The sequence below is a fragment of the Bufo gargarizans genome, chromosome 1, assembly GCF_014858855.1.
Source record: "Bufo gargarizans isolate SCDJY-AF-19 chromosome 1, ASM1485885v1, whole genome shotgun sequence".
NCBI classification, from domain to species: domain Eukaryota; kingdom Metazoa; phylum Chordata; class Amphibia; order Anura; family Bufonidae; genus Bufo; species Bufo gargarizans.
Genome location: NC_058080.1, coordinates 377,452,638 through 377,475,595, shown reverse-complemented (window position 1 = coordinate 377,475,595; position 22,958 = coordinate 377,452,638). Strand labels below are relative to the sequence as shown.

The window sequence follows — 22,958 nt, the reverse complement described above, 5'->3', positions numbered from 1 at the left end:
AAAGGAGGCGTCCTGCTAATTAGAGTGTTCGTTTGTTCACTTTGTACTGCAAACATGGAGAACACAAAACCCAAACAAAATGGACTCTGGGGGGGTCAACATTTTTAGGATTTTTATGTGACAGTTAATGGAGAACAAGGCATCTTTCTCTCTATTACAAGGCAGATGAAGTGACAGAACAGGCACTGATAAACTATATTGGAAGTCAATAGGTACTTGTTTTTTTACTTTCATTTTTTAATTGGCAATTGTCGTAGGGATTTGTTCCACTTTGTACGATGTAGCAATTCTTATCTTGACAATGAACTAGTCAAATAAACAGTTGCAAGAAACATTAGATTTTTCCATGGCTTTTTATGGCTCATGTGACATTATTATTGCACTTTGACTTTATATCACAGCCAAGTTAGAAACTCTTCCATCTGTATGTTGGTCATTTTTACACCGACATAAAAAGATTTAACCATGGACATGCTGATTTCAGTTTTGACAGAGAACAGCCTGCTGGAGCAGTCTGGATCCGCCATTGCCAAATGTTACCGAAATGCCCGTTGGCCCCTTTGACTATAATGGGATCTAGTGGAGATCCAAACGCTACCCAGAAAATATGGTAGGATTCAGCTGGACAAAAACCACTGCTTGCATATTTGCTGGGTAGTGGCCGGGTCTCCGCCGGTTCCCATTATAGTCAATGGGTCCGACAGGCATTCCGGAGTCTTCTGGATCCAGAGAACTCCAGCAGCTTGTTGTCTGCTGGAACAGCCTGCCGGAAATAAAGCAGTAGAATAAAATTGACCTTAGACATATGCTGGCTACTATAAACAGAGCCAAGTATTCTTAAACCAGTCTGCCAACATGGATTGCTTTTCTACACCGCCTGCTGTATTGCTTGACTGTCCGAACAATATTTTTAAAGGGAACCTGTCCCCTCCAAAAGTGATATAAAACTGCCAGCATTACCTTATAGCACCCTCCCAGTCTGTTATTGATCATGTGTGTGGACAAGAAATTCGATAATCCATACTTGAGAAAAACACCTTTTTAATCTCCATGAGCGCTCTGTTTCCTGTGAGCTTGAAGTCAAGTAGGCAGTGGCCTCCTTGCTTCAAATCAAGCAAAGCCCACCTCTTACCCATCCCCTCTTGACTGTGATTTACATATTTTCTATTCCTTGGGATGGTGCAAATCTGGTGCCTGCGCGGTGTGCCCCTTATGACTGCACGATCCCGTCTTGGGCTCCTGCAGTCAGCCAGGCATAATTTTCTCACTGCGCATACGCCGGCTAGATTCTGCATGCGAATCGGCGTGCGCGCTCGCGCCGGCGAGGTATATTCACAGCGCGAGTGTGATCACTGGCTGCAGGAGAACTCAAGCCAGTGATCACGCTCGCACTGTGAATATACCTCGCCGGCGCAAGTGCGCACGGTGTATCTTGCCAGCACGCGCCGAATCTAGCCGGCGCATGCGCAGTGAGAAAATTATGCCAGGCTGACTGCGGGAGCCCGAGATGGAATCTTGCAGTCACAAGGGGTGCACCGCGCAGGCGCCAGACTTGCGCGATTCCAAGGAATAGGAAATATGTAAATCACAGTCAAGAGGGGACAGGTAAGAGGTGGGCTTTTCTTGATTTGAAGCAAGGAGGCCACTGCCCCCTTGACTTCAAGCTCACAGGAAACAGAGCGTTCACACACATGATCAATAACAGACTGGGGGTGCTATAAGGTAATGCTGGCAGTTTTATATCACTTTTGGAGGTGACAGGTTCCCTTTTAGAGACCATTTTATACATTCATTAAGAAATGGATTGATCGTAATGGCTCTACATTTAGAAGCAGCAATGAATGCCATGATCCAACCTTTTCAGACAGATTATGCTAATAACCTCTACAGGTGAAACTCGAAAAATTAGAATATCGTGCAAAAGTCCATTTATTTCAGTAATGCAAATTAAAAGGAATTGCATTAATGCAGTTTAAAATTTGAATTTTGTGAAAAGGTTCAATATTCTAGGCTCAAAGTGTCACACTCTAGTCAGCTAATTAATCCATAACCCCTGAGCAAAGAGTACCGCAAAATTGTGACTTTGGGGTTTCATAAGCTATAAGCCATAATCATACAAATAAAGGCTTGAAATATCTCGCTTTGCATGTACTGAGTCTATCTCATATATTAGTTTCACCTTTTAAGTTGCATTACTGTAATAAATGAACAATATTCAAATTTTTTGAGTTTACCTGTATATGTTATTGTTCCAAGCTGCTTACTTGACTAGCCTGTTTGCATTTTCTGCAGACAGACCCCGTCGGCTTGATTCCAGTCATTTCTGCCTTTTTCCTGAATGATCATCTAAGCTCAGTTCTGATGCTAAACCTTGATTTGATCAAAATTGAGCTTAGATTATTATTCAGGAGAACTGGAAACCCAAATGTCAGGGAGCATGTCTAAAAAAATAATAAAAAATGAGCAGAGAATGGAGCCCTGCAACTTGCTATGTATGTAATTAGGGATGAGCGAATCGACTTCGGATGAAACATCCGAAGTCTATTTGCATAAAACTTTGTTCTAATACTGTGCAGAGCAGGAGCTCCGTACAGTATTAGAATGTATTGGCTCCGATGATCCTAAGTTATTACTTTGCGAAGTCTCATGAGACTTTGCGCAATAACTTTATAAATTAATTTGTACTGTAAAAAAAACATTTCCCGGAGCAGGTACCACTTGGAACCGAACCAGAGTTCGGGAAATGTTTTTTTTACAGTACAAATTAATTTATAAAGTTATTGCGCAGTCTCGCGAGACTTCGCAAAGCAATAACTTTGGTCATCGGAGCCAATACATTCTAATACATACAGTATTAGAAAGAAGTTTTATGCTAAATCGACTTCAGATGTTTCCTCCGAAGTCGATTCACTCATCCCTAATTGTAATACATGGAGGCTGCAGAAGAAAATGATACAAAATTTTTAATAAAAGCCAATTGTAAAAGTGATTATCCTGTAATACAGCCAATGCAATGAAAAATAACCAAAATGTGTACAGAACTTTATTTAAATCTATTCTGGTTATCAAATGCTGTGTGTACCTGCTTGTTTAGAGAATTCCTCTATACCTTCTGTGTACTTGCATTGTCACAACACTAGATGAGCAATGAACAGGGATTAGGTTTTATTCTGGTCATAAACTGTTTGTTTTCATTCTCTATAGTGAACAGGGCTTATATTATGCTTTAGGCAGCAAATACCAGGTGTTGCTTTATTATTTGTATGAGGAGGTGCTGAGAGATGTTTGCAATTTGGAAAGTGTCGCTTTACACTAAACAAAAGGCTTTCATCAGCTTTGTTGGGGTATCCTTTATTTAGTTATGTAGGTGAGACCTGGCAGGCACTCCATTTTCTTTTAACCTAAATTAGGGCAGCCACCGTTTATGATGGGCACAGAATATGGCCCAATTATGATGCTGTGCATAAAATGGGATTGAAGAAGGATGAGAAGTTTTCTAAAATCACTTTTAAAAATTATATTCGGGATTTGCATCAGTAGCAGATCTGAATAATTTTCTTGAGCAGCAGAAACAGTTTCTTAAAAGCAATGGCCTATAGACCCATAAGCAAGGCTTGGTGGGTTCTTGGTGAATATTTAATCCATTCCAGTGGATGGGAATCAGCAATTCCAATCCAATCTTAGTTCGATATTTATGCATTGCATGGAACCTTCTGTCTATAGCCATCTTTCTGATTACTATCTCAATAAACGTCTAGGATTTGTCCCATCAGGATAACCCCTTTCCTTATGCATCTCCGCTCATAACAATATGATGGTTTTGGTTTACAAAAATGTATTATTCCACAATGCTTAAAAACTCACTAACCTTTAGCAAAACTTTTGATATATCATAGAGACGTATCAAAAGTTTTGATCTGGCACTGAGACCCCCACCGGTCCCTAGAATAAGTTGAGAAAAATGGTGCAAGAAGAAGAGGTGTTCAAGGGGTAATTACATCAAGTGTATTGGTCTCCTACAGGATGAAAGCCATGGCTGATGTGCAGCGACAAATGCGTTGTCTACCTGAAGTTTTAGTCTTTCAATAAAGAAATGTCTTCATCTACCCAGTGGTAGTGTCGCTGCCCTGACAGATGTCTGTCCCTGGTCAGACCTTTGTGGTCTAACTGTCAAGTGTTCTTTTCTAGACCGAAGGGAGAGAAGTGCGCCGATAGCATGCAATAGAGACCTCAATGGAGCCTGTCATGTGCAGTGAGGAGACAGCCTATGCTGTCTTTGTGTTTTTCTCCCCTCGTTCTAGGGATTGGTGGGGGTCTCGGCACTGAGACCCCCATGATTAATCTTTTGATACGTCTTTATGACATATCAAAGGTTTTACAAAAAGTTAGCGACCCTTTAATGAATCCCTGGAGGACATGTAACTCATGGTCATGCCAAATTTTTCAGAGCGAAAGCCCCCTGGTTAATAGAGGTGTGTTCATGTGCCATATTAGAATACCAAATATAGCCGGGGTGTGTTCTGATGCAATACTTTATTCATGCAGTTATGTGTCTACACTCTGTAAGAGATATGAAAATTCCTTGACATAAGGTTCTTAGGACTTGGATGCACATCAGCCTCATCATTGTATGATTCCTTTTATGCAATTCCCAAATACGTTGAAATATAATTGCTTTATTTTTACCTGTGTATTTGTTCCACTATATGACATAATGTGTATAGTTTTATATACTATATGTATGTTATAATGATTTGCACATTTATACATATATATATATTTTTTTTACCAGACTTCTTCAGCGAGTGATCACCAATGCTACTACAATGAAACAATAGCTTTTTTCTACAACCGAAGTGGAAAACCTCTCGCCACGGAATGGCATACTGTCAACAAGCTAGTTATGGGACTTGGCATCACTGTATGTATATTCATCATGTTAGCCAACTTACTGGTTATGGTGGCTATTTATGTAAATCGACGTTTCCACTTTCCTATTTATTACTTGATGGCAAACTTGGCCGCTGCAGACTTCTTTGCAGGACTAGCTTACTTTTACCTAATGTTTAACACGGGTCCTAACACTAGAAGATTAACTGTAAGCACATGGCTACTAAGACAGGGTCTGATTGACACTAGCTTGACTGCTTCTGTAGCCAATTTGCTTGCCATTGCCATAGAAAGGCACATTACAGTATTCAGAATGCAGCTGCACACCCGAATGAGCAACAGAAGAGTGGTCGTGGTGATAGTGGTCATCTGGACTATGGCTATTGTGATGGGGGCAATACCAAGCGTTGGATGGAATTGTATCTGTGACCTTGAGCACTGTTCCAACATGGCTCCACTCTACAGTGATTCTTACTTGGTCTTCTGGGCTATATTCAACTTGGTCACCTTCGTGGTTATGGTAGTTCTCTACGCACATATATTTGTATACGTCAGGCAGAGGACTATGAGGATGTCAAGGCACAGCTCTGGTCCCAGGAGAAACCGTGATACTATGATGAGTCTACTGAAAACCGTTGTCATTGTTTTAGGTAAGTGGATTCATGTTTCTATGCAATAAATATACTTCTCAAACTCACTGAAGATGTTTAGTTGATTGTGCCCTTTGTATGTAGTGTGGATTTTACAGCACTGGAAATTGACCGTAGTGCATAGGTGGGAACTGGAGGAGATCATAGAAGGATATTGCATGGTTAATGTGTTGGAGATACAACAACTTACAGCTTAGTCTATTGCTGGATTGACTGCAGTTCAGTTATAATACTAGATGTCGCTGTTACCAATGCTCACTTGTAGTCTCTCTATGATGTGTTGTATTTCCTGTACATTGAGGTGAACTCACTGATTTATTTTTCCTGCCTGTGCCATTCACCATGTAAGGTGACCTTCTGTTATTGCACGCATGTTTCAATATACCCAGTTCCTGTTACTTCACAATGTCTGATCTGAGTTGACTCCGCAACATAATGAAGGTCTATGTAAAGTTGTTTACCTACCTATTTGAGGAGCTGATGTATCGCCAGCAAGATTGCCTATGCTCAGACCTGCAGTTGTTTATGTATATAGCATCTGGACTCTTCCTTTTGTGTGGGGAAAATAAAAGGTTCAGGGCCAGAACATCTTTAATATCAAAACTTCTTGATCATCAAAAGTGATTGTTGTACTTGATCATCTCATTAGCCCAAAAATTTGACCATATATGCACAGCTTTAAGCAGTAAAATGGGTTGTTCAGGATTAGAAAAACATTTCTGTATTCTTTCAAACACTGGACCTCACCTATCCAAGGTTGTAGCATTGCAGCGTAGTTTCTTTAAAGGGGTGTTCCCATCTTAGACAATGAGGGCATATCGCTAGGATATGCCCCCATTGTCTGATAGGTGTGGGTCCCACCGCTGGGATCCGCACCTACAGCGAGAACTGAAGAGGGAAGGTGGTGGTTGGAAGACCCACGGTTTCCCGGGGTCCGGCCACTGCCAATCACTCTTCCCATAGTAGTGAATAGGAGCGCTCAGCGCTTGTTCGGCCACCACTCCCATTCATTTTTATAGTGCCGATGGAAATAGCCAAGGCAGCACCCGGGTATTTTCGGCGACCCCATAGAAATGAACAGAGGGCGGCTGCGCATGCACAGTCGCCCTCTGCCACCTTCTCCACTTCATTCTCAGTGTAGGTGTGGGTCCAAGATAGGGTACCTGCACCTTCCGGTACCTTCCTAGCGATATGCCCCCATTGTCTGTGATAGAAAAACCCTTTTAACTTTAATGGAAATGAGCTGCCGTTATAAATGAATTGCTAGCAGTTTGCAGTGAAGGTCCAGATGAGTGTTACCAGATGGGGTGTGTCCCAGCACATTCTGACTCTGGCAGTACTGATTACATAATGTCAGAATGTGCAGGGATAGACCCCAACTGGTAACACCCATCTGGACTTTCATTGCAAACTGCTTGTAATTCCTTCATAACCTTCAGCAGGAATAATAAAGGAATAGAACAACATAAAAACATGAGAATAGATGTTCCAGAAATGTTAATACATGGGGATGCTAGTAGTTGCTAAAACAGTTATGCGAGTAGAGCCTACAGGTCCTCTTAAAGGGTTGTGCACAAATTTCCAGACTGGCAGGACCTGTGTTGGTGATCATACTAACCTGATTCCCAGCACTGAGTTCCAGGTCATTTACTACCTGGTTATGTGACACAACGGACGCAGATCACCAATGTGGCCAGTGATTGGCTGCAGCGGCGTCAAACCAGAAGTTTACATGCAGAGACCCGAGACAAGCAGTGGGGGCTCAGGAGCGAATGAGCCGGAACCCAGCGCCAGGGAGCAGGTAAGTATGATCACCAACATGGATCCCACCAGTCTGAGAGGTCTGGAAATAAGTGCACAACACCTGTACCAAAGTATATACAGGTGAAACTCGAAAAATTAGAACAGCGTGCAAAAGTTCATTTATTTGAGTAATGCAACTTAAAGGGAACCTGTCATCTCCAAAAACCATCCCAAGCCGCCAGCAGTACCTGAGAGTAGCCCGCAGTGTGTTTCTAATGATCATTTTTGTTCAGAAGTCAGATGTGGTAAAAGCTCAGAAAACGTTCTTTTATTCCCTGCCCGCGCTATTTTCTAGTCATGAAGGGGCAGCGGCCTCCTTTCTTCAAGTCACGGTAACCACGCCCCCTTCCCTGCCCCTTCGCTGTGACTGACAGCCATCAGTTTGGCTGGCTTTGCCGAACTCTCTGCATAAGCGCTGTCAGTTACAGCGAAGGGGCAGGGGAGGGGGCGTGGTTACGTTGACTTGAAGCAAGGGGGCCGCTGCCCCCTTGACTTCAAGCACGACTAGAGAAGCTCGCCGGGCAAGGGATAAAAGAATGTTTTCAGAGCTTTTACCACATCTGACTGCTGAACGAAAATGATCATTAGGAACACACTGCGGGCTACTCTAAGGTACTGCTGGTGGCTTGGGATGGTTTTTGGAGGTGAGAGGTTCCCTTTAATGTGGCCTGCCACAGTTGATGGGGTTCCTAAATGCTTCCACTCATAAGACCACTCACAGTTGATTATGGAATATTTTGGGTGAAGAAATTTCACAAACTGACTTGTTGCAGTGGTGGATGACTATTGCAGCGCCCAGACACCCTAGAGGTGTACTGTGATGATGTGCCGAGAGGGGGTAGTAGTACTCAACAGTTCAGTTGTCCCCTGGGGCCAGCAAGCAGTGGATAGGAAGACAGCACTAAATCCTCTGGGGCACTCTGTTGCAGGGAACACCAGCTAGATGTTGGTTGAGGTGCCCTTGATGGTAATTGGGTAACGCTTGGGGTGCATTGGCGGCTGGGCCCCTGTGTTCGTGACACCAGCAATGCAAGGTGCAATGAGGAGATGAAATGGAATGACGAGAGAGGCAGTAGTTTGAACCAAACAGGAACTTTACTTGTCAGTTGTAGTCTTGCAGTAAATAGCAATTGATAGCAGTACTTTGTGTTACATGAAGTTGACAAAGATGATAAAGCTGCAAATCCCAATTAGCAGGTTCTGTTAGGTGATGTATATAGGTTCCAGCTCAACTTATGCAGAAGCGGTAAGGATACTCTACTTGGTTCCTGATCTTGCTCAGGCTTTTTAGTCTTGCAATACTATGGGTCTCTGGTACTAATAGTATACAACCCAAGGGCAGTCTCCCTCATGGCAGGCAAACTCTCTGCTCCATTGTTTGAAAAGGCTGTCTGGACTATAGTCCATAATGAAATGGTAACGCCCAACTTTGTACTTAGTTGTCAGGCTGTGTCCAGGTGCTTTTAGGCTTCTCCCGGTCACTTGGTGCTGTGGAGTCCATAAGCTGGGACTGCTCTACTCTCCACAAATTCAAGTAGATTAACTCCTGGGGCAAGGCCCAGGAGTACAGAGACAAGTCTGTCTCCTAGACTCCTCACTCCTCTCCTCCCTCAACTCCTCTCCTATCTAACTTCCTGTGGCTGACCAATATATATGATGTTATTGTGACCTCTAGTGTTGGTAGTGTGTAATGCATTCTAACAGTCTGTGATAGGAATTTAGCGGCATTTACAAAGGAAATTACAGTGATTTATGCAATATGACATGAAAGGGCATATAGCAATTTGGAGTGGCCCATACACACATATGTGGGACACTACACTATTACACACTATATTTCAGTGATCTCTTTAGAATGACCCATTCTTTCACAAATGTTTGTAAAGGCAGACGGCATGGCTAATGTATGAATTCCGTTATTAAGACAATCCTTTTGTCCATATAGTGTATTATATTGTGTATTTTTTGTTACATTGGTGTAGTTTTAGTGTCCTTAATAAAATTCCGCTGTGGCTACATAGCAACTAAAGATGAGCGAATTTCATATTTTGAAATTCGTTCACGCTTCGTTTACTGGTAAAAGCAGAATTGCCGTATGGATTCTGTTACCACAGACCATAACGCAATTCTATGACGGAATGCTTAGAGGCATTCCGTTATTCATTCCGTCAAAATAGAAGTCTATGGGCTGCAAAACTGATCCGTTCCATTTCCGTTATGCAGGGGAGTCCGAGGTCAATTCTGCTTTTACCAGTAAACAAACCGTGAACGAATTTCAAAATATGAAATTTGCTCATCTCTAATAGCAACTTTTGATGGATAGGTGCCCCGCCATGGGTACTGTACTTGTGACTGGAGTGTTCTTTCCACTATTTATCTAAAGAAACAAAGAATAAACTAAAAACCTAACTCAAGAATTCTATGTTTTGGGAGCAGTTCCCTTTTAAAAGGAGTCTGTCTGTACTTTTGATCATCTGAGACGTGGCTTCAGTGTGAAGTGATCTTTGCTTTGAACTGCTTCACAACTTCTCTCCTCTGCTATGAGTGACAGATGTATGGGTCTCCTGGTCAGCTGCTCTCACTTAGAGTAGAAGGGGAGGGACCATGAAGCAGCTCAAAACACAGTGAAGCTCTACATTTAGTTCTCTTGCAGAATAAAAGTTCATATTCACACTACTCCTGATAATAAAAGCTCCTCAGAGGTATGTTTGTCCTGCGCTCCCCATCCCCTGCGTAGTGCTGTCAGCAGTGTTTAGTATCATCAAAACTGTTGATAAATTCTCTTTAAGCCATCATTACTGCTAATGTGGTAATAAGAATGTACAAAAGTGATGAATATCAGAATACAATTTTCATAGATCTGCATTACATGGTTCTTATAGATTCATTTCTAGCCTTCTTTTCATACACTGGGGGAAAGATTTGTATTCAGAAGTCATCCTTTGTTTCGCTACCACCATAGCAGTATTAGGACAGGGAGGATGATTGTACTGGTGAATAAGATGACCCAAGCAAGCTAATCGGAGAAGCTAGGATTAGGCACCAGGCGGCATCTGTTTAGTACTTCCAAGACTGACGTAAGACAGTTCAATGAGCTAGTATGATTTCTTGGCACTGTTAAATCCTATCTCCGACTGAACATTGTGCACAGTACATGTTTTTGCATTTAAGCTTGATGAATCAGAAACTGGGTACTATCTCTCCTTGGGGAGAGCACCTTAATCGGCATGAGGAGACTTACAGGCCATACATGCTCCTCTGGAATTCTGGGAAGAAAGGGATGCAAATGAGCCCTGCCTCTAATGTCACCAGATGTAAGGCAGCTATCCTATAACTCAATGTTCAACCCTTTAAATAGGCCTTGAGATATTAAGTAAGCCAGCACCTCGTCTGCAGATAGCTGTTTTGGGATGATTGTACTCTCTGCTCTGCACTAATGTGGGGCAATCACCCGGAAACAGCTGTCTGCAGATGAGGTGCTGGCTTACTTAATATCCGAGTCATGTCTCAAGGCCTATTTAAAGGGTCAAACATTGACTTATAGGATAGCTGCATTAAATCTGGTGGCATCAAAGGCAAAGCTTGCTAAGAGCTCTTTTGCATTTCTTTATTCTGAGACATACTCTGTTAACAAGGGAAGCGGTAACACCAAGTTGTCAATTCATTCATACATTTCCAGGAGTAACACCAGCGACAAAATGCATAGTTCTGAGAATATGTACCAGATACTGTTGTTTATGGCAGTGTTCCTCAGTTCCAGTCAGCGGGACCCACCTGCTGGTCATGATTTAAGAATATCCCACAGAATGAATACCTGTGGTAAGTCCTGATGTACTGACACTAATTATTACCCCAAGCTCAGTACTAAGAAAATCCTAAAAACCTGACCAGCAGGTGGGCACTGAGGACCAGAGTTGAGGAACACTGATTTATGGTGCACTTTTTCTGAAAGCATAGACAGAACCTTTGCTTATCTGAAAAATAGATTCCTTGGTCTTGAGTTTGGAATCCAAAGGTAAATGTACTGTTCTTAATATTAAACACTTGCCCTGCATGATGCAAGGCATAATTTGCATGATTTGCACATGTGCGCACATTTTGGCCAGCCATTGACCTCTGCTTAAAAGGCCTCTAAAGGTGGCCATACTCATTAGATAGAAGTTGGATAATAGGTGAACAGCAGCTGAATAAACAATCATCTGGTGTACGATCATTTCACAGATACAGCCATACATAATTTAGTCCATATTGGCCGTTACTGTTTTTCAAACTGGCCGTAAATGTTTAATGAAACCAGGCAGTGGACGAATGATCTCTTTGGGAACGTTTTTTCCAAGAAAGATCTTTTGTCTACAGGAAATCTTTCTTTGAATGAAATATCTTGGCCAAACATGGCCGAATTTTTTTAATACTGTCTGTCATCGGTCTGCTAAAAAGATTATTGATGTTAAATTTTATCCGACAAACTAACCTTTTAGTTGAAATCATCAGTTTTGATCAACTCTAGACCAATGTGTATGGCCATCTTTACTTACATGTTTGGCCAAGATAAACCTAGTTGATGGTTGACAACTGTCTAATGTCTATGGACAGCCTTGTGGACAGCTGTCAGCTCAGCACTCATTTGATCAGCAGTATTTTCTCCAACTCTTTAGGGTTTGCTCACTTACACGTTAGGTTGTCTAATGGACTGTAAGAGAGATCTGATGACAGGATTGAGTTAGGGAAGTTGTGATTTTTGTCCTTCCCATTTTTCGCTGATTTTACTTGAGTAAACATGCATGTTGCCAGGGGAAAAGCCATGTTAGTTGTTGGTCTAATGTTTGTAGCCCGATTAAATTTTGGAATGTCATAAACGTGGATTATACTGTGGTTGAGTTTTACAGAGGAGGCAGATTACTGCTCAACATCAGTGTCATACATCATCGGATGTATGGGACCTTTTACTCTGGGCAACAATCGGGCCATTTATTGGGAACGAACATTTGTACAATCACTCATTTCCAACAGTTGGTCCGTGTGAATGTGCCGCCGATGCCTAATAGCATGTGTCATGCGACACCAAAATCACTGTTGGCAACACATTGCCCTTTCTAAACAAGGATCTACTACCAACAACAAACGAACTATGGGGACAAATGAGTGTAACGATTTTTTATCCATCGTTCAGGCTGTGTGAAATGTAAAAATGGGTAAAAATGTACTAGGTGGTAGATTATTAGCAGGACTGGATTTAGTAACGCAGCTGTCCCAGGACCACATCTGGTACATTGGATGCTCTTATTTGCTAAGAAGGACTATTAGACCCAGTCCACACAGTCGATGTTTGGACTGCAATCATCTACACTATAGAAATGCTGCATCCCACTGATATAATGGCCTGGAGTTGTGTCTGAAATTGTGTATTTTTATTGTTAAAGGAACATTTTCTACGTTATTTTGCTACTACTGTGTAGCTGTTTTGCGTAATTTCTGGCTTCCCTTTGCCCTGCGCCAAGCCAGGCAGTGGTATAGCAATATGCAGTTTCCAAACTTATCGTACTGTACCTTGTATAAAGCAAATCATTAATAGTTCTGGAATAATTTCTTATCTATGAAAACTCCCTTTTATTTAAACAGTCTCTGCCTGAAATTCTTTCTTGTTTATGACTGTGGTAATGACTATCGCTTTAATACGATGTTTGCTTGTAATTTGGCGTTTATTATAAAAATAAAAAAAATTGCTAATCAGTTTCTGAGCCGTAGGGGGTCCGACTCCAGGGAGTTTGAGGGGCCTGTGGTGAGACCTGTGGCCTTCCCACAGCTTACTCTAGGCCGAGTGAAGTAACGTGGCCTAGGTGCAGCTCGGTTCCATTCAAGTGAATTGGGCTGAGCACGATCCAAGCATAGCCGCCATTTAATGTACAGTGCTGTGCTAGGTGAGCTGTGAGGAGGCCATGGCTCTCACAGAAGTATTACTGTCTCCTCAAACAGCTGATCGGTGGGGGTCCCAGGTGTTGGACCCCCACTGATTAGATACTGATGACCTATCCTGAGGATAGGTCAGCAGTATAATAAAAAAAAAGTCGGCAAGCCCCCTTAAATCAAATTCAGGTATTCAAAGAATCCCTGTCACCCACCTTTTCCTAGTATTCCTAGTTAATGGAAATGGGGGATGATGACCCCCTGAAATGGCTGTAATCGTGACAACATTGATTGTCGACTTTACCAAAAACTGATGACACGAGGACTAACATTTCTGATTGATTCTTTCATTCTCTAAAGAAATCTTAAAGTATTTAATAGATGCTTATTATATTTGGCAGAGCATAATAAAAAGCAGCTCTTTTGGCCCCCAGGACCGTTTAACATTACTACGGTATATACATGATGCAGCAAGCGGGGTAAACCTTTCATATCTGTGTTGTACAATGTTGGGGAAACAGCGCCCCCAGAGGCTACATGTGTTTAAAGCATGTGAACAAAGCACCTTTCAGATGTGGAACAGACCCCTGCATTGCTATGACTGCAGAGTGCTAGATACTGGAGTACTGTATATACTTCAAAGTGCGACTTGTCTCTGTGATGTCCCTTTAAACCTTGTAAGCAGCAGACAGATTTTGCTTTATGCAGTGTTTCTGTAACTGGATCTGAATAAAAGCTTTAAAGTGAATATGTGTAGATGATCTAAGAATACGGCAATCAGGAGGGGGGGTTACTGGCACTTAATGAAAGTGTTTGCTGCATTGATGCAGAAGGTTCCTCTTCCTGAATAACGTGGCATATCCTTCTGTAAAGAGCCTTTCATGAGCGCTGCGTACTGGAAGCTCTAGGGAACCCCCTCTCCATCTGGAAACTTTATATACAGCAAAGTTACAGGCGAGAAGAAATCCCGATGTAAAGACTGAGTGCATGAAGCAAAGAAGTCTCCCGCGGTATGTACATCACGGATGGTAGAGGAAGAAGTAGAGGGCTCTGTCTTACGGTATTGACATGCTCCGGGGATTACCGTGCTCCATGATGGATGGAACCTAGTGAAATATGTGCTTTGACCAACAAAACTCTATTATTTGCTCGCAGTATTAGGTCACATAGATTTGAGTTTATTTTTACAGTTATTGCAGTTTTGTGTAGCAGTCAGTTGCTGTTTTAAAGTGACCAGTGACTAGGCTTGAGCGAATCAAGCTTTAGATCGTAGATCCGAAGTCGATTAGTCAAAAAAAACTTTGTCGGTAACGCTGTTTCCGTACAGCATTAAAATGTTCCATGTAGCAAAACCTTGTCTCGACCGAAGTTGAGCGAGACTTTGGTGAATGACTTTGGTATTCCTATCTGCGTATTTAAAAAAACATTTTGAAAATAGGAATCCGAAGTCGGGTTCGGTACCAAGGTGAATTGAAAAAAAATTGTGGGGAGGATGAACATGAGGTAAGCAAATACATGAGCGTGTTAAAAACCATGGTGGTCCCGGACAACCCCTTTACATGTATGGTGCCCACTCCGCATAGCTGACTGGTGTCTGCTGTTTCACACAGCAGACACCTGGAGCTAACGTCTGCAATCGGCATTATTGCCGATTTAACCTCTTAGATGCCGTGGTCAGTTATAGCCATGGAATCTGAGACTGCTTTCCCCAGGAATGAATCTCTTGTGTGGCGATTGTTGTAGCAGTTTGTCCCACCAAAGCTACCACAGCGATAGTTCCTATGGAGAGCTATCTGTGGGTAGGCTCCATAGGTTCATAACGAAGCTCCCCTAGATTGCAATGGTAATTTATTGCAGTCTATGGGACAAAAAAAATCTAATAATCGCATGTTCAAGCCTCCTAAAGGGGATTTAATATATGTGGAAAAAAGTCAAAATGTTTTTGAAAATATAAAAATTCAAATTGCCTGCTTTCCCCATCTTAAAAGTGAAAATAACCATTATAACCAGTAAAAAAAAAAAAAATTGTTGTAATTGCATTTATTTTTTTCGAAACCCTCTACATAGTATGCAATGTTAAATGGTGTCATTAGACATTACAGCTTGTCCCACAAAAAAACATGCTCCCACAATCTATAATTCAAAACGTTATCAGGCAGGGAGTCAAAAACGAAAAGGCAAAAAACGGGAAGGTTAAAGGGTTATTACAGTTAGAGAATTTATCCCTTATCCACAGTATCCATCAGAATAACTCCCTGGATCAACGACCCTCTCTAGTAGCTATAGCCTGTAATATTATTACACTCCAGAAATACATCCAGGCCCCTCTTGAACTCCTTTATTGTACTCATCATCACCACCTCCTCAGGCAGAGAGTTCCATAGTCTTACTGCTCTTACTGTAAAGAATCCTCTTTTATGTTTGTGTACTGATAACCATTCGATTGGGACACCTAACGAGAACAGGGCCCGCGTACCCCGTAGTGCCCCCTGAAATTGACAGAGCTGCTGCTCGGAAATGCAGTAAACTCTATCCTGTCAATAGGGAATAACTTTCTCTTACCAGAATACCCCTTTAAGCATTAAAAAAAAACCTGGACACACACTTTGTCTACAGCTTTTAAATGACCGATTTCATGACTATTTCTAAGATTTGGGTAGGCATACTCTTTAAATAAGTTTGGTCCTAAAATGTCATGGCACTGTGTCCCAGTACAGACAATCTGATGCTTCCGGTTACAGATAATTAGTACATTTCCTAAGTAAAACATCCTTTTCTGTGTTTTAGATATGTCATATGTCTCCTGTCTAGTCACCAGCTATACATAAGTGGACACTTACAAAGGTAGCTTATCTCCTTCCAGACACAGACCCTTATGTCACTCAGTGTTCCTAAACTGATGTACGGCTGTGTTAATTCATTTTTGGATGCATTTTTTATTTTATTTTTTTCACTCTGTCTTGTAACAGAACTGCTCAACCAAGTTAACGATTCGGAAGACTTCTGTTGTGGACACTATGCTGGAAGTTTCCACAGTTATGTACTCTCTCAAGGGCTCCTCAGTGTATATTCAGCCCACTCAAAGAGGTTTCCAGAGTTCTCTGTGACCTCAGTTTTTGCTTCCTGATTTGGAGTTTAAAAAGTGCAGGACAATTAGTCAGTCTGACAACTTTTCTATGACCAGAGTAGCAGGATTTCTAGACCACCAGGTTCCAGATTGAGTTATCTGTGCACTCTCGAGGACAACCACTCTGACCAAAAAATATAGTAATTTGAGAAAAATATCAATTGGTTCTGAATCTCCCCCAGAATGTCACCTAAAAGGATGCAAAATGATGTTACAGTGGCGGCTGCTAGCTCCCAGTGCCTTCCTCACGACACGTCCAGCTATCAGGTTTGCATTGTCCCTCCAGCACGGCCTCTCCTCTTCTGCATGTAGGGCATGTACATACTTGCCCCCTCCAGCTCTTAAAGCGCCAGCACAAACCCTAATCTTCTCTAGCCTGGGGTACTAAAGGTGCCTTCCCTGTGGGAGGGTGCCTAAGAAACAGGTTACTTAGCTTGCTAAGTTCCTCCAAAGATGTGCTATATTCTGGTGTCTACCCATGGTCCAACGCTACCCGTTTACTGCCTGACTTGTGCTTGACCCCTGTATTGACCCTTTTCTGCCTACCTTCAACTCAGACTTTTTACCATATTACTCTTACTCTGCCTGCCTAACCTCAGCCTGTCACTGACTACAATTTTTGCCTTACTTCTCGGCATCTCTGACCCCTGCTGGTCAGCTTTAAAAAAAAGAGGGGAGAACAGCACGCCTAGTTTGAATGGCGATGGGTGCTTGTCTCCAGGGAAGTATTACGTTTCCCCACATTGATCAAGTGATATGCATAAAAGAAGGAAAAAAATGGATGGAGACAGCTCGTCCTCTTGTGGAAGATTTATTCACCGCTGGTCAGCTGTCAGTAACACAGAGACTGTTCCAGGAGGTAGCAGCTTACTGGTTCCTCTGCAGCGAAGACCAGCTTCCCGTAAAGGGTAAATACCACAGGACTGACAGGATAATGCCCTGGGGTTTAGCCATATGGGATGGTTGACATAGTGGTTCTACACCTACTGGCGTAACAAATTGCAGATTACAGCTTAGTTGTGTCAAGCAGAATCCTTGATATAACTTTAGATATGAGTGGAGATTAAAACACTATGACTCTCTAAGTTCTTTAACATGTTATATAGTCTTTTTTTTTTATCTTTGGAGCTTTGTTATTTGGGGTTCAGAATTGGAAGTTTCTTTAAAAGTTTTTGCCACATTAATGTTTTTTAACCTGTCAGTGAAGGCAAGCTCTTGGTAGCCTCTGCCATAAACCATTGCTGGGGAACAACTTCTGTAAGTGACATATGTTTAGTTATTAAAATGAAGTTATTGGCCTCTGTCAAAATGTAAGGCGTTCTGTGCAGCAATGATGATATTGTTGGCTATAGCCTCATTACAGCTCTGGAAATAATTGCTCAGTGCAGGAAGGAGCTGCTTTCCTGTCCAAGTTATTCCCAGTTTCCATCAGCTGCTATTGCATTGCATCATCCCCATATTATCCCAGGCTAGTACGTGATGGCCGCTTATGGACATATAGGGGAAAATTTATCATGAGGATGACATTCGAAGTCCGTTTTGCTTGAGTCTGCATTGGAGTACTTTATGCCACATTTATCAAATGTCACATAGTTGTTTGATAAATTTGGCTTGTCCTTAAACCTAACACTTCTGTCTAGAGAAGCTCCTCCTAAACACACCCACTCGTCCACCCACATTACAAAACTGGAGTAAGTGGTGTAAAAATGCAAAAAGTCTCCAAATTTTGCGCCTGCGAATGTGAAAAAGTCGCAAAAGCCCTATTTTTGATGCCAGAATTCTGGTGTGATGGTATGATAAATCAGGGCCACAGTGTTTAGAACGACCAAAAGAAACTTGTGTTGCTGCACATAAGAACTAATAGGTTTTAGTGTCATCATGCATTTCTGAAGCCGTAAGATAACAGATTTTTAATACATTATCATTAAATTAGCCAATTGCCTACATCAGTAAGGTATTATGTCATCAATACTAGTGATGGACAGTATTGTGAAAATCCAAAGCCTTAAAGAGGACCTGTCACCTCTCCTGACATGTCTGGCTTAGTAACTACTTCAAGTCCCCGGACCATCTATTTACGTATGACTGTATGTTGTGCTATCCCTTTGCAATGAAGGTCCAGGTGGGTGTTACGAGGTGGGGGTGTTCCTATACAGTCAGACACTGGCAGCACTGATTGGATAGTGTCAAGCTGTGCAAGGGTACAGCCCCCAACTGGTAACACTCATCTGGACCTTCATTGCAAACTGCTAGTGATTATTTCATAACTTCTAGCAGGAATACTATAGGAATGGTACATCCTATAGTAATGAGAATATACTTCCCAGAAATGTTATTACATGTGAAATACAAGTACTTGCTGAAACAGACATGTTGGGAGAGGGTTGTAAAAAGGTTGTATGTTTTGTACATTATCCATTTTCCCTAATGGATCCAAAGAAGAATAGTTCTGCTGATCACCCCCTTCTCTGTAAAATACAGTGGAGGCCTACTGCCACTACTAGGTCCATTTTCCTTTGCATTGCTGCAGAGCAGATAAAGGCTTAACAGTCACTTTCCCTGGTGACAACAGTTGACCAGCTGAACTTCAGGGTACAACCAGACAACCCCCTTTAATAGAATGCTTACCTACTCTGAAGAACCAGGTAGCTTAAGAATCTAAAGGCTTCCAGGTGATGTCCATTCGAGATATTCGTGAACACACATCTACTACTTGAGCGCTTGTTCACAGGAACATGCCGTATTTTGCTGTCCGCAAAACATGGATGCCTTCCGCAAGAGGAAGACTGTTCCAGCAGAGAACAGCCTGCCGGAGGTCTCCGAGTGCTTGGTATTGCAGGATGTTACCGGAATGCCCGCCAGCTCCATTGACTATAATAGTGTCCGGCACAGATGCCGGGTTTCGGTCGGACAAAAACCCGCTGGACCAAGCAACAGATATGGCAGTGTATTGTGGTTTCCAATGTAAACTGAAGCCATGATGACGTAAGTGTGGATGAGCTTTTACCTTTTATTTTAATTTGAATCCTACTATTACTAACGTTATGCTGTCCAGTGTATAAAATCTAGATGTATTTTGCTCCTGCATGCTCAATCACGTTCTTAGTGAATTGATGGTGACAGCTTCATCTAGTAAATCTAGTTATTTAAAAAGGCTAAGTACATCATGAACTTTTTAAGGGTGACTAACTTTTCAATAAAAACTTTAGATTTGTCATTTGTGTGTTTATCTGGGCATGCTAATCACATCTAAAATATGTTGGCTCATGCTTAGAGGACTTAGAGTAGATGTTAGTCAAACGATCACATTAACCAATAGAAGTTGGCCCGTTTGGCACTTATACCAATAATGGTTTGTATATGTTGTGCCAAATCTTTAAAGGGTCACTAACTTTTTAAAGAACTTTTGCTATATCTTAGAGACATATCAAAAGTTTAGATTCGGGGGAGTATGGGCACTGAAGCGCTCTTTCTCCTCGTTGCTGAGGACTAAATCAAAACAGGCCCATTGACTTCTATGGACCCATCTCACGCAGCGAGGACAGAGTTTGCACAATGCCTCGTTCTAGGAATGGGTGGAGGTCTCAGCACTCAGACCCCGACCAATCTAAACTTTCGATATCTCTCTATGACATATCAAAAGGTTTTTGAAAAGTTAGTGACCCTTTAAATATTTGTCATAACCAACTCAAACCCTTACTGGTGTAAATGCCAGATGGGCCTATTTCCATTGGTTCGTGTGATGTATCCTGGTCTACACTGTAGAACGTACGTATTCTTTCACATCTACTCTAAGTACTCTGAGCATGAGCCAACATATTTTAGATGTGATTAGCATGCCCAGATAAACAGACAAATCTTTAGACTGTGAGACTAATGCAAAACAAGTACTGACCATCTTCGTACACGTTCTGGATTATGTCACACGTTTCTCCAGAAAATCAGCACAAAAACAAAAATGTCTTTAAGACCATTCTTGTTTAGTGCTTTTCTGTCTAAATTGCCTGACCTTGTTTGAAAAGAAAGCAAAGTCATGACTTTTACATACTTCACATTTAAGTGCTCTTTGCTGCTGGATCTGGTTTTCATTCCTGCCAAATTCATGCTTGTAGAAGACAGAACAGTTAATTCAGGTGACTTTTTTTGGGTGAAAACATAGCATTGCATCTATCATACACCTCATTATGCATTAATATTTGCAGTGCAGCCATTTTTATTTAGTACAATCTTATGTCATATCTATATAACATTGCACATGCAAATTACACATATAGGCCCTAATTGTGGACAGCCCTGTGGACCTTGGTTAGGCCCCAAGCTGCTTGTACCAAGCTGTCAGGCTCAGCCATTGCAGTGCTGGGGTACATGAGATGCCCCTTTTGTCAGCACTGCATTTGGTAAAATGGTTAAACATCGAGGATTGGAGTTTTCTCTGATCCTGGGCATTAATGTAGGGTAATGGCTTACAATAAGCCATGCTCCTGCTGGTGGACATACGGACATAATAGTAAATGCAGCTAAACAATAAGAGAAGGGCGCACATCCATTGAAGACCTGTGCGGAAGTTCCTGCAGCCTGTGTGAGTGCAGTCAAGATGGCGGCCATGGTGGAGCGATGGGGCCAATAAGTCCTAACTACCAGGATAGTACAAAAGACTGATTACCTAAAATGCCTGGAGAACCCCTTCAAATATGGAAACGGTTTAAAGCTGTTGCTACACCTAGACTTTTTGCACCACTTTTAATTGTTTTTAACTGTCGAGTGACATCACTAGTGCAGAAAAATGCATACATGTCAATTTACTGCTTTGAACTGCAGTTGTAATCTGTATCAAATAATAAGTGCTACAAAAAGTCTAGGTATGGCTTGACACTAAAGGGTGTATTAGATGGGCAGATTTTTTGCCCGATGGTCGCTAATGAGCGTTCGCACAGACGCTCCTTAACAACCATCTTGCGCGGTAATACTGCTGCCGTTTGCTCGTTTATCGGGCAATCCAGATCTTTCAGCATGCTAAAAGATCAGGATTTGCCGGCGGCAGATCGTGGTGTCTTATTACCATCTGCCGCTGGCAAACAACCAGACGCTATGGGGTCGAGCGATGTCATAGCGATCACTCCTCCCCATGTTTGCTGAGGAGATTGCTGCATGTAATAACGGCGGTCTCCTCAGCAAGCGAGTAGGCTAATGCCGGGAGGGAACGTTTCCCTCCCAACAGTCGTCTGTGTGATCAGGGTGTCTAATAGACCCTTAAGGCTGCCTGTAGGTGATATAGCCCGGCAGGATTCGCATGTGTATCTCTACCATTTACCAGGCTGGACTTGTACTTGAAACAAATGGCAGGTACAGGTGACGGCCGGCAATTACCCTGGGTTCACACCTGAGCGCTCTGTATGCGCGATTGTACCGGCGTTTACAATCGCGCATACAGAGACAAGCGAACGCCCATTGTCGCGCGTTCCCGAAAGTCTATGTACGGGAACGCGCGACAAAACGCCCCAAAGAAGCTCAAGAACTTTTTGGAGCGTAGGGCGTTTTTCAGCGCGTTCAAACGCGCTGTAAAACGCTCAAGTGTGAACCAGGGCCATGGGGAAGCATTGGTTTACATGTGTTGAGCGTTTTACAGCGAGTTTGAACGCGCTGTAAAACGCTCAGGTGTGAACCCAGCGTTAGTAGTGATCTGCATGCGGATCCTGCTGCAGGATTGCATCATGTATGGGCAACCTTAGGCTTCGTTCACAGTTGCATTGGTAATCCAGCAGCAAAGTCCATCCAAAACCCAACGTTTACGCTGGACAACATTATAGTCAATGGGATTCCAGCACTACGCGGTTGTGTCCAGAAATGCAGTATACGGTGAACTCTGATAGCCCGATCAGGCTCCCAGATTACCAACTCAACTGTGAACGAAACCTTTGATAGTTTTCTTGAGTTTCACCCCATGTGTTTTTTGTTTGTATATTCATTTATTCTTTGGGGGGTTTCAAAGCTAGATCTCAGTGATTAGCGCATCACCAGTGGGTCAGCATTTATAATTTGGAGTGTAGTTTAAAAATGTCGTTTACTGCAAATAGCAGTCTTTATTTCATATATATGTATTTCATTGAAGGGTGTTTTCCTGCCTCTATACATGTCTGTCTGTATTTTCTTATTTCTCAGAGTACCCCACCTTGTCCTTGCAGCTCTCAGTTTGAAACTTGCACTATACGTACGTGCTTAGTTGATGAATGTGCTGAATACCATCATACATTAGAGGGGCCATTACAGATGAGTGCAAGATTCACTAGGGAATCTTTCAGTGAAAATGTCAGCAAAAGTTATGTTTTTTTTGTATTAGACTAATCCAGGTTTTGCTACATAGCTTCATCAGTAAATCTATTAAACAAATGCCATGATGACGTGATAGATTTGATAACCTTACATTGATGTACCCTTATCTGCTAAAACCAGACCAAAAATCAATGTATACGCTTGTGACAGATGTGTGAGGTCGGCCATAGATATTTGGTAACTGCCAGAGGATGGTTATCAGCTCCTACTCCTAGGATAAACAGGGACTTTTGAAAAATATGTAGGGAGATAAG

General features: G+C 42.2%; 1 protein-coding gene across 3 annotated transcripts in view; it reads left to right on the top strand.

Annotated features, from left to right (window-relative positions):
* LOC122931072 (lysophosphatidic acid receptor 1-B-like) overlaps positions 1-22,958 on the top strand; it is a 154,220-nt gene that overhangs the window by 123,404 nt on the left and 7,858 nt on the right. For all 3 annotated transcript variants that reach the window (XM_044284990.1, XM_044285008.1, XM_044285000.1), the window contains one exon: positions 4,793-5,540. In XM_044284990.1, coding sequence (XP_044140925.1) covers positions 4,793-5,540 — 748 coding nt within the window. The remainder of the gene's footprint in view (positions 1-4,792; positions 5,541-22,958) is intronic.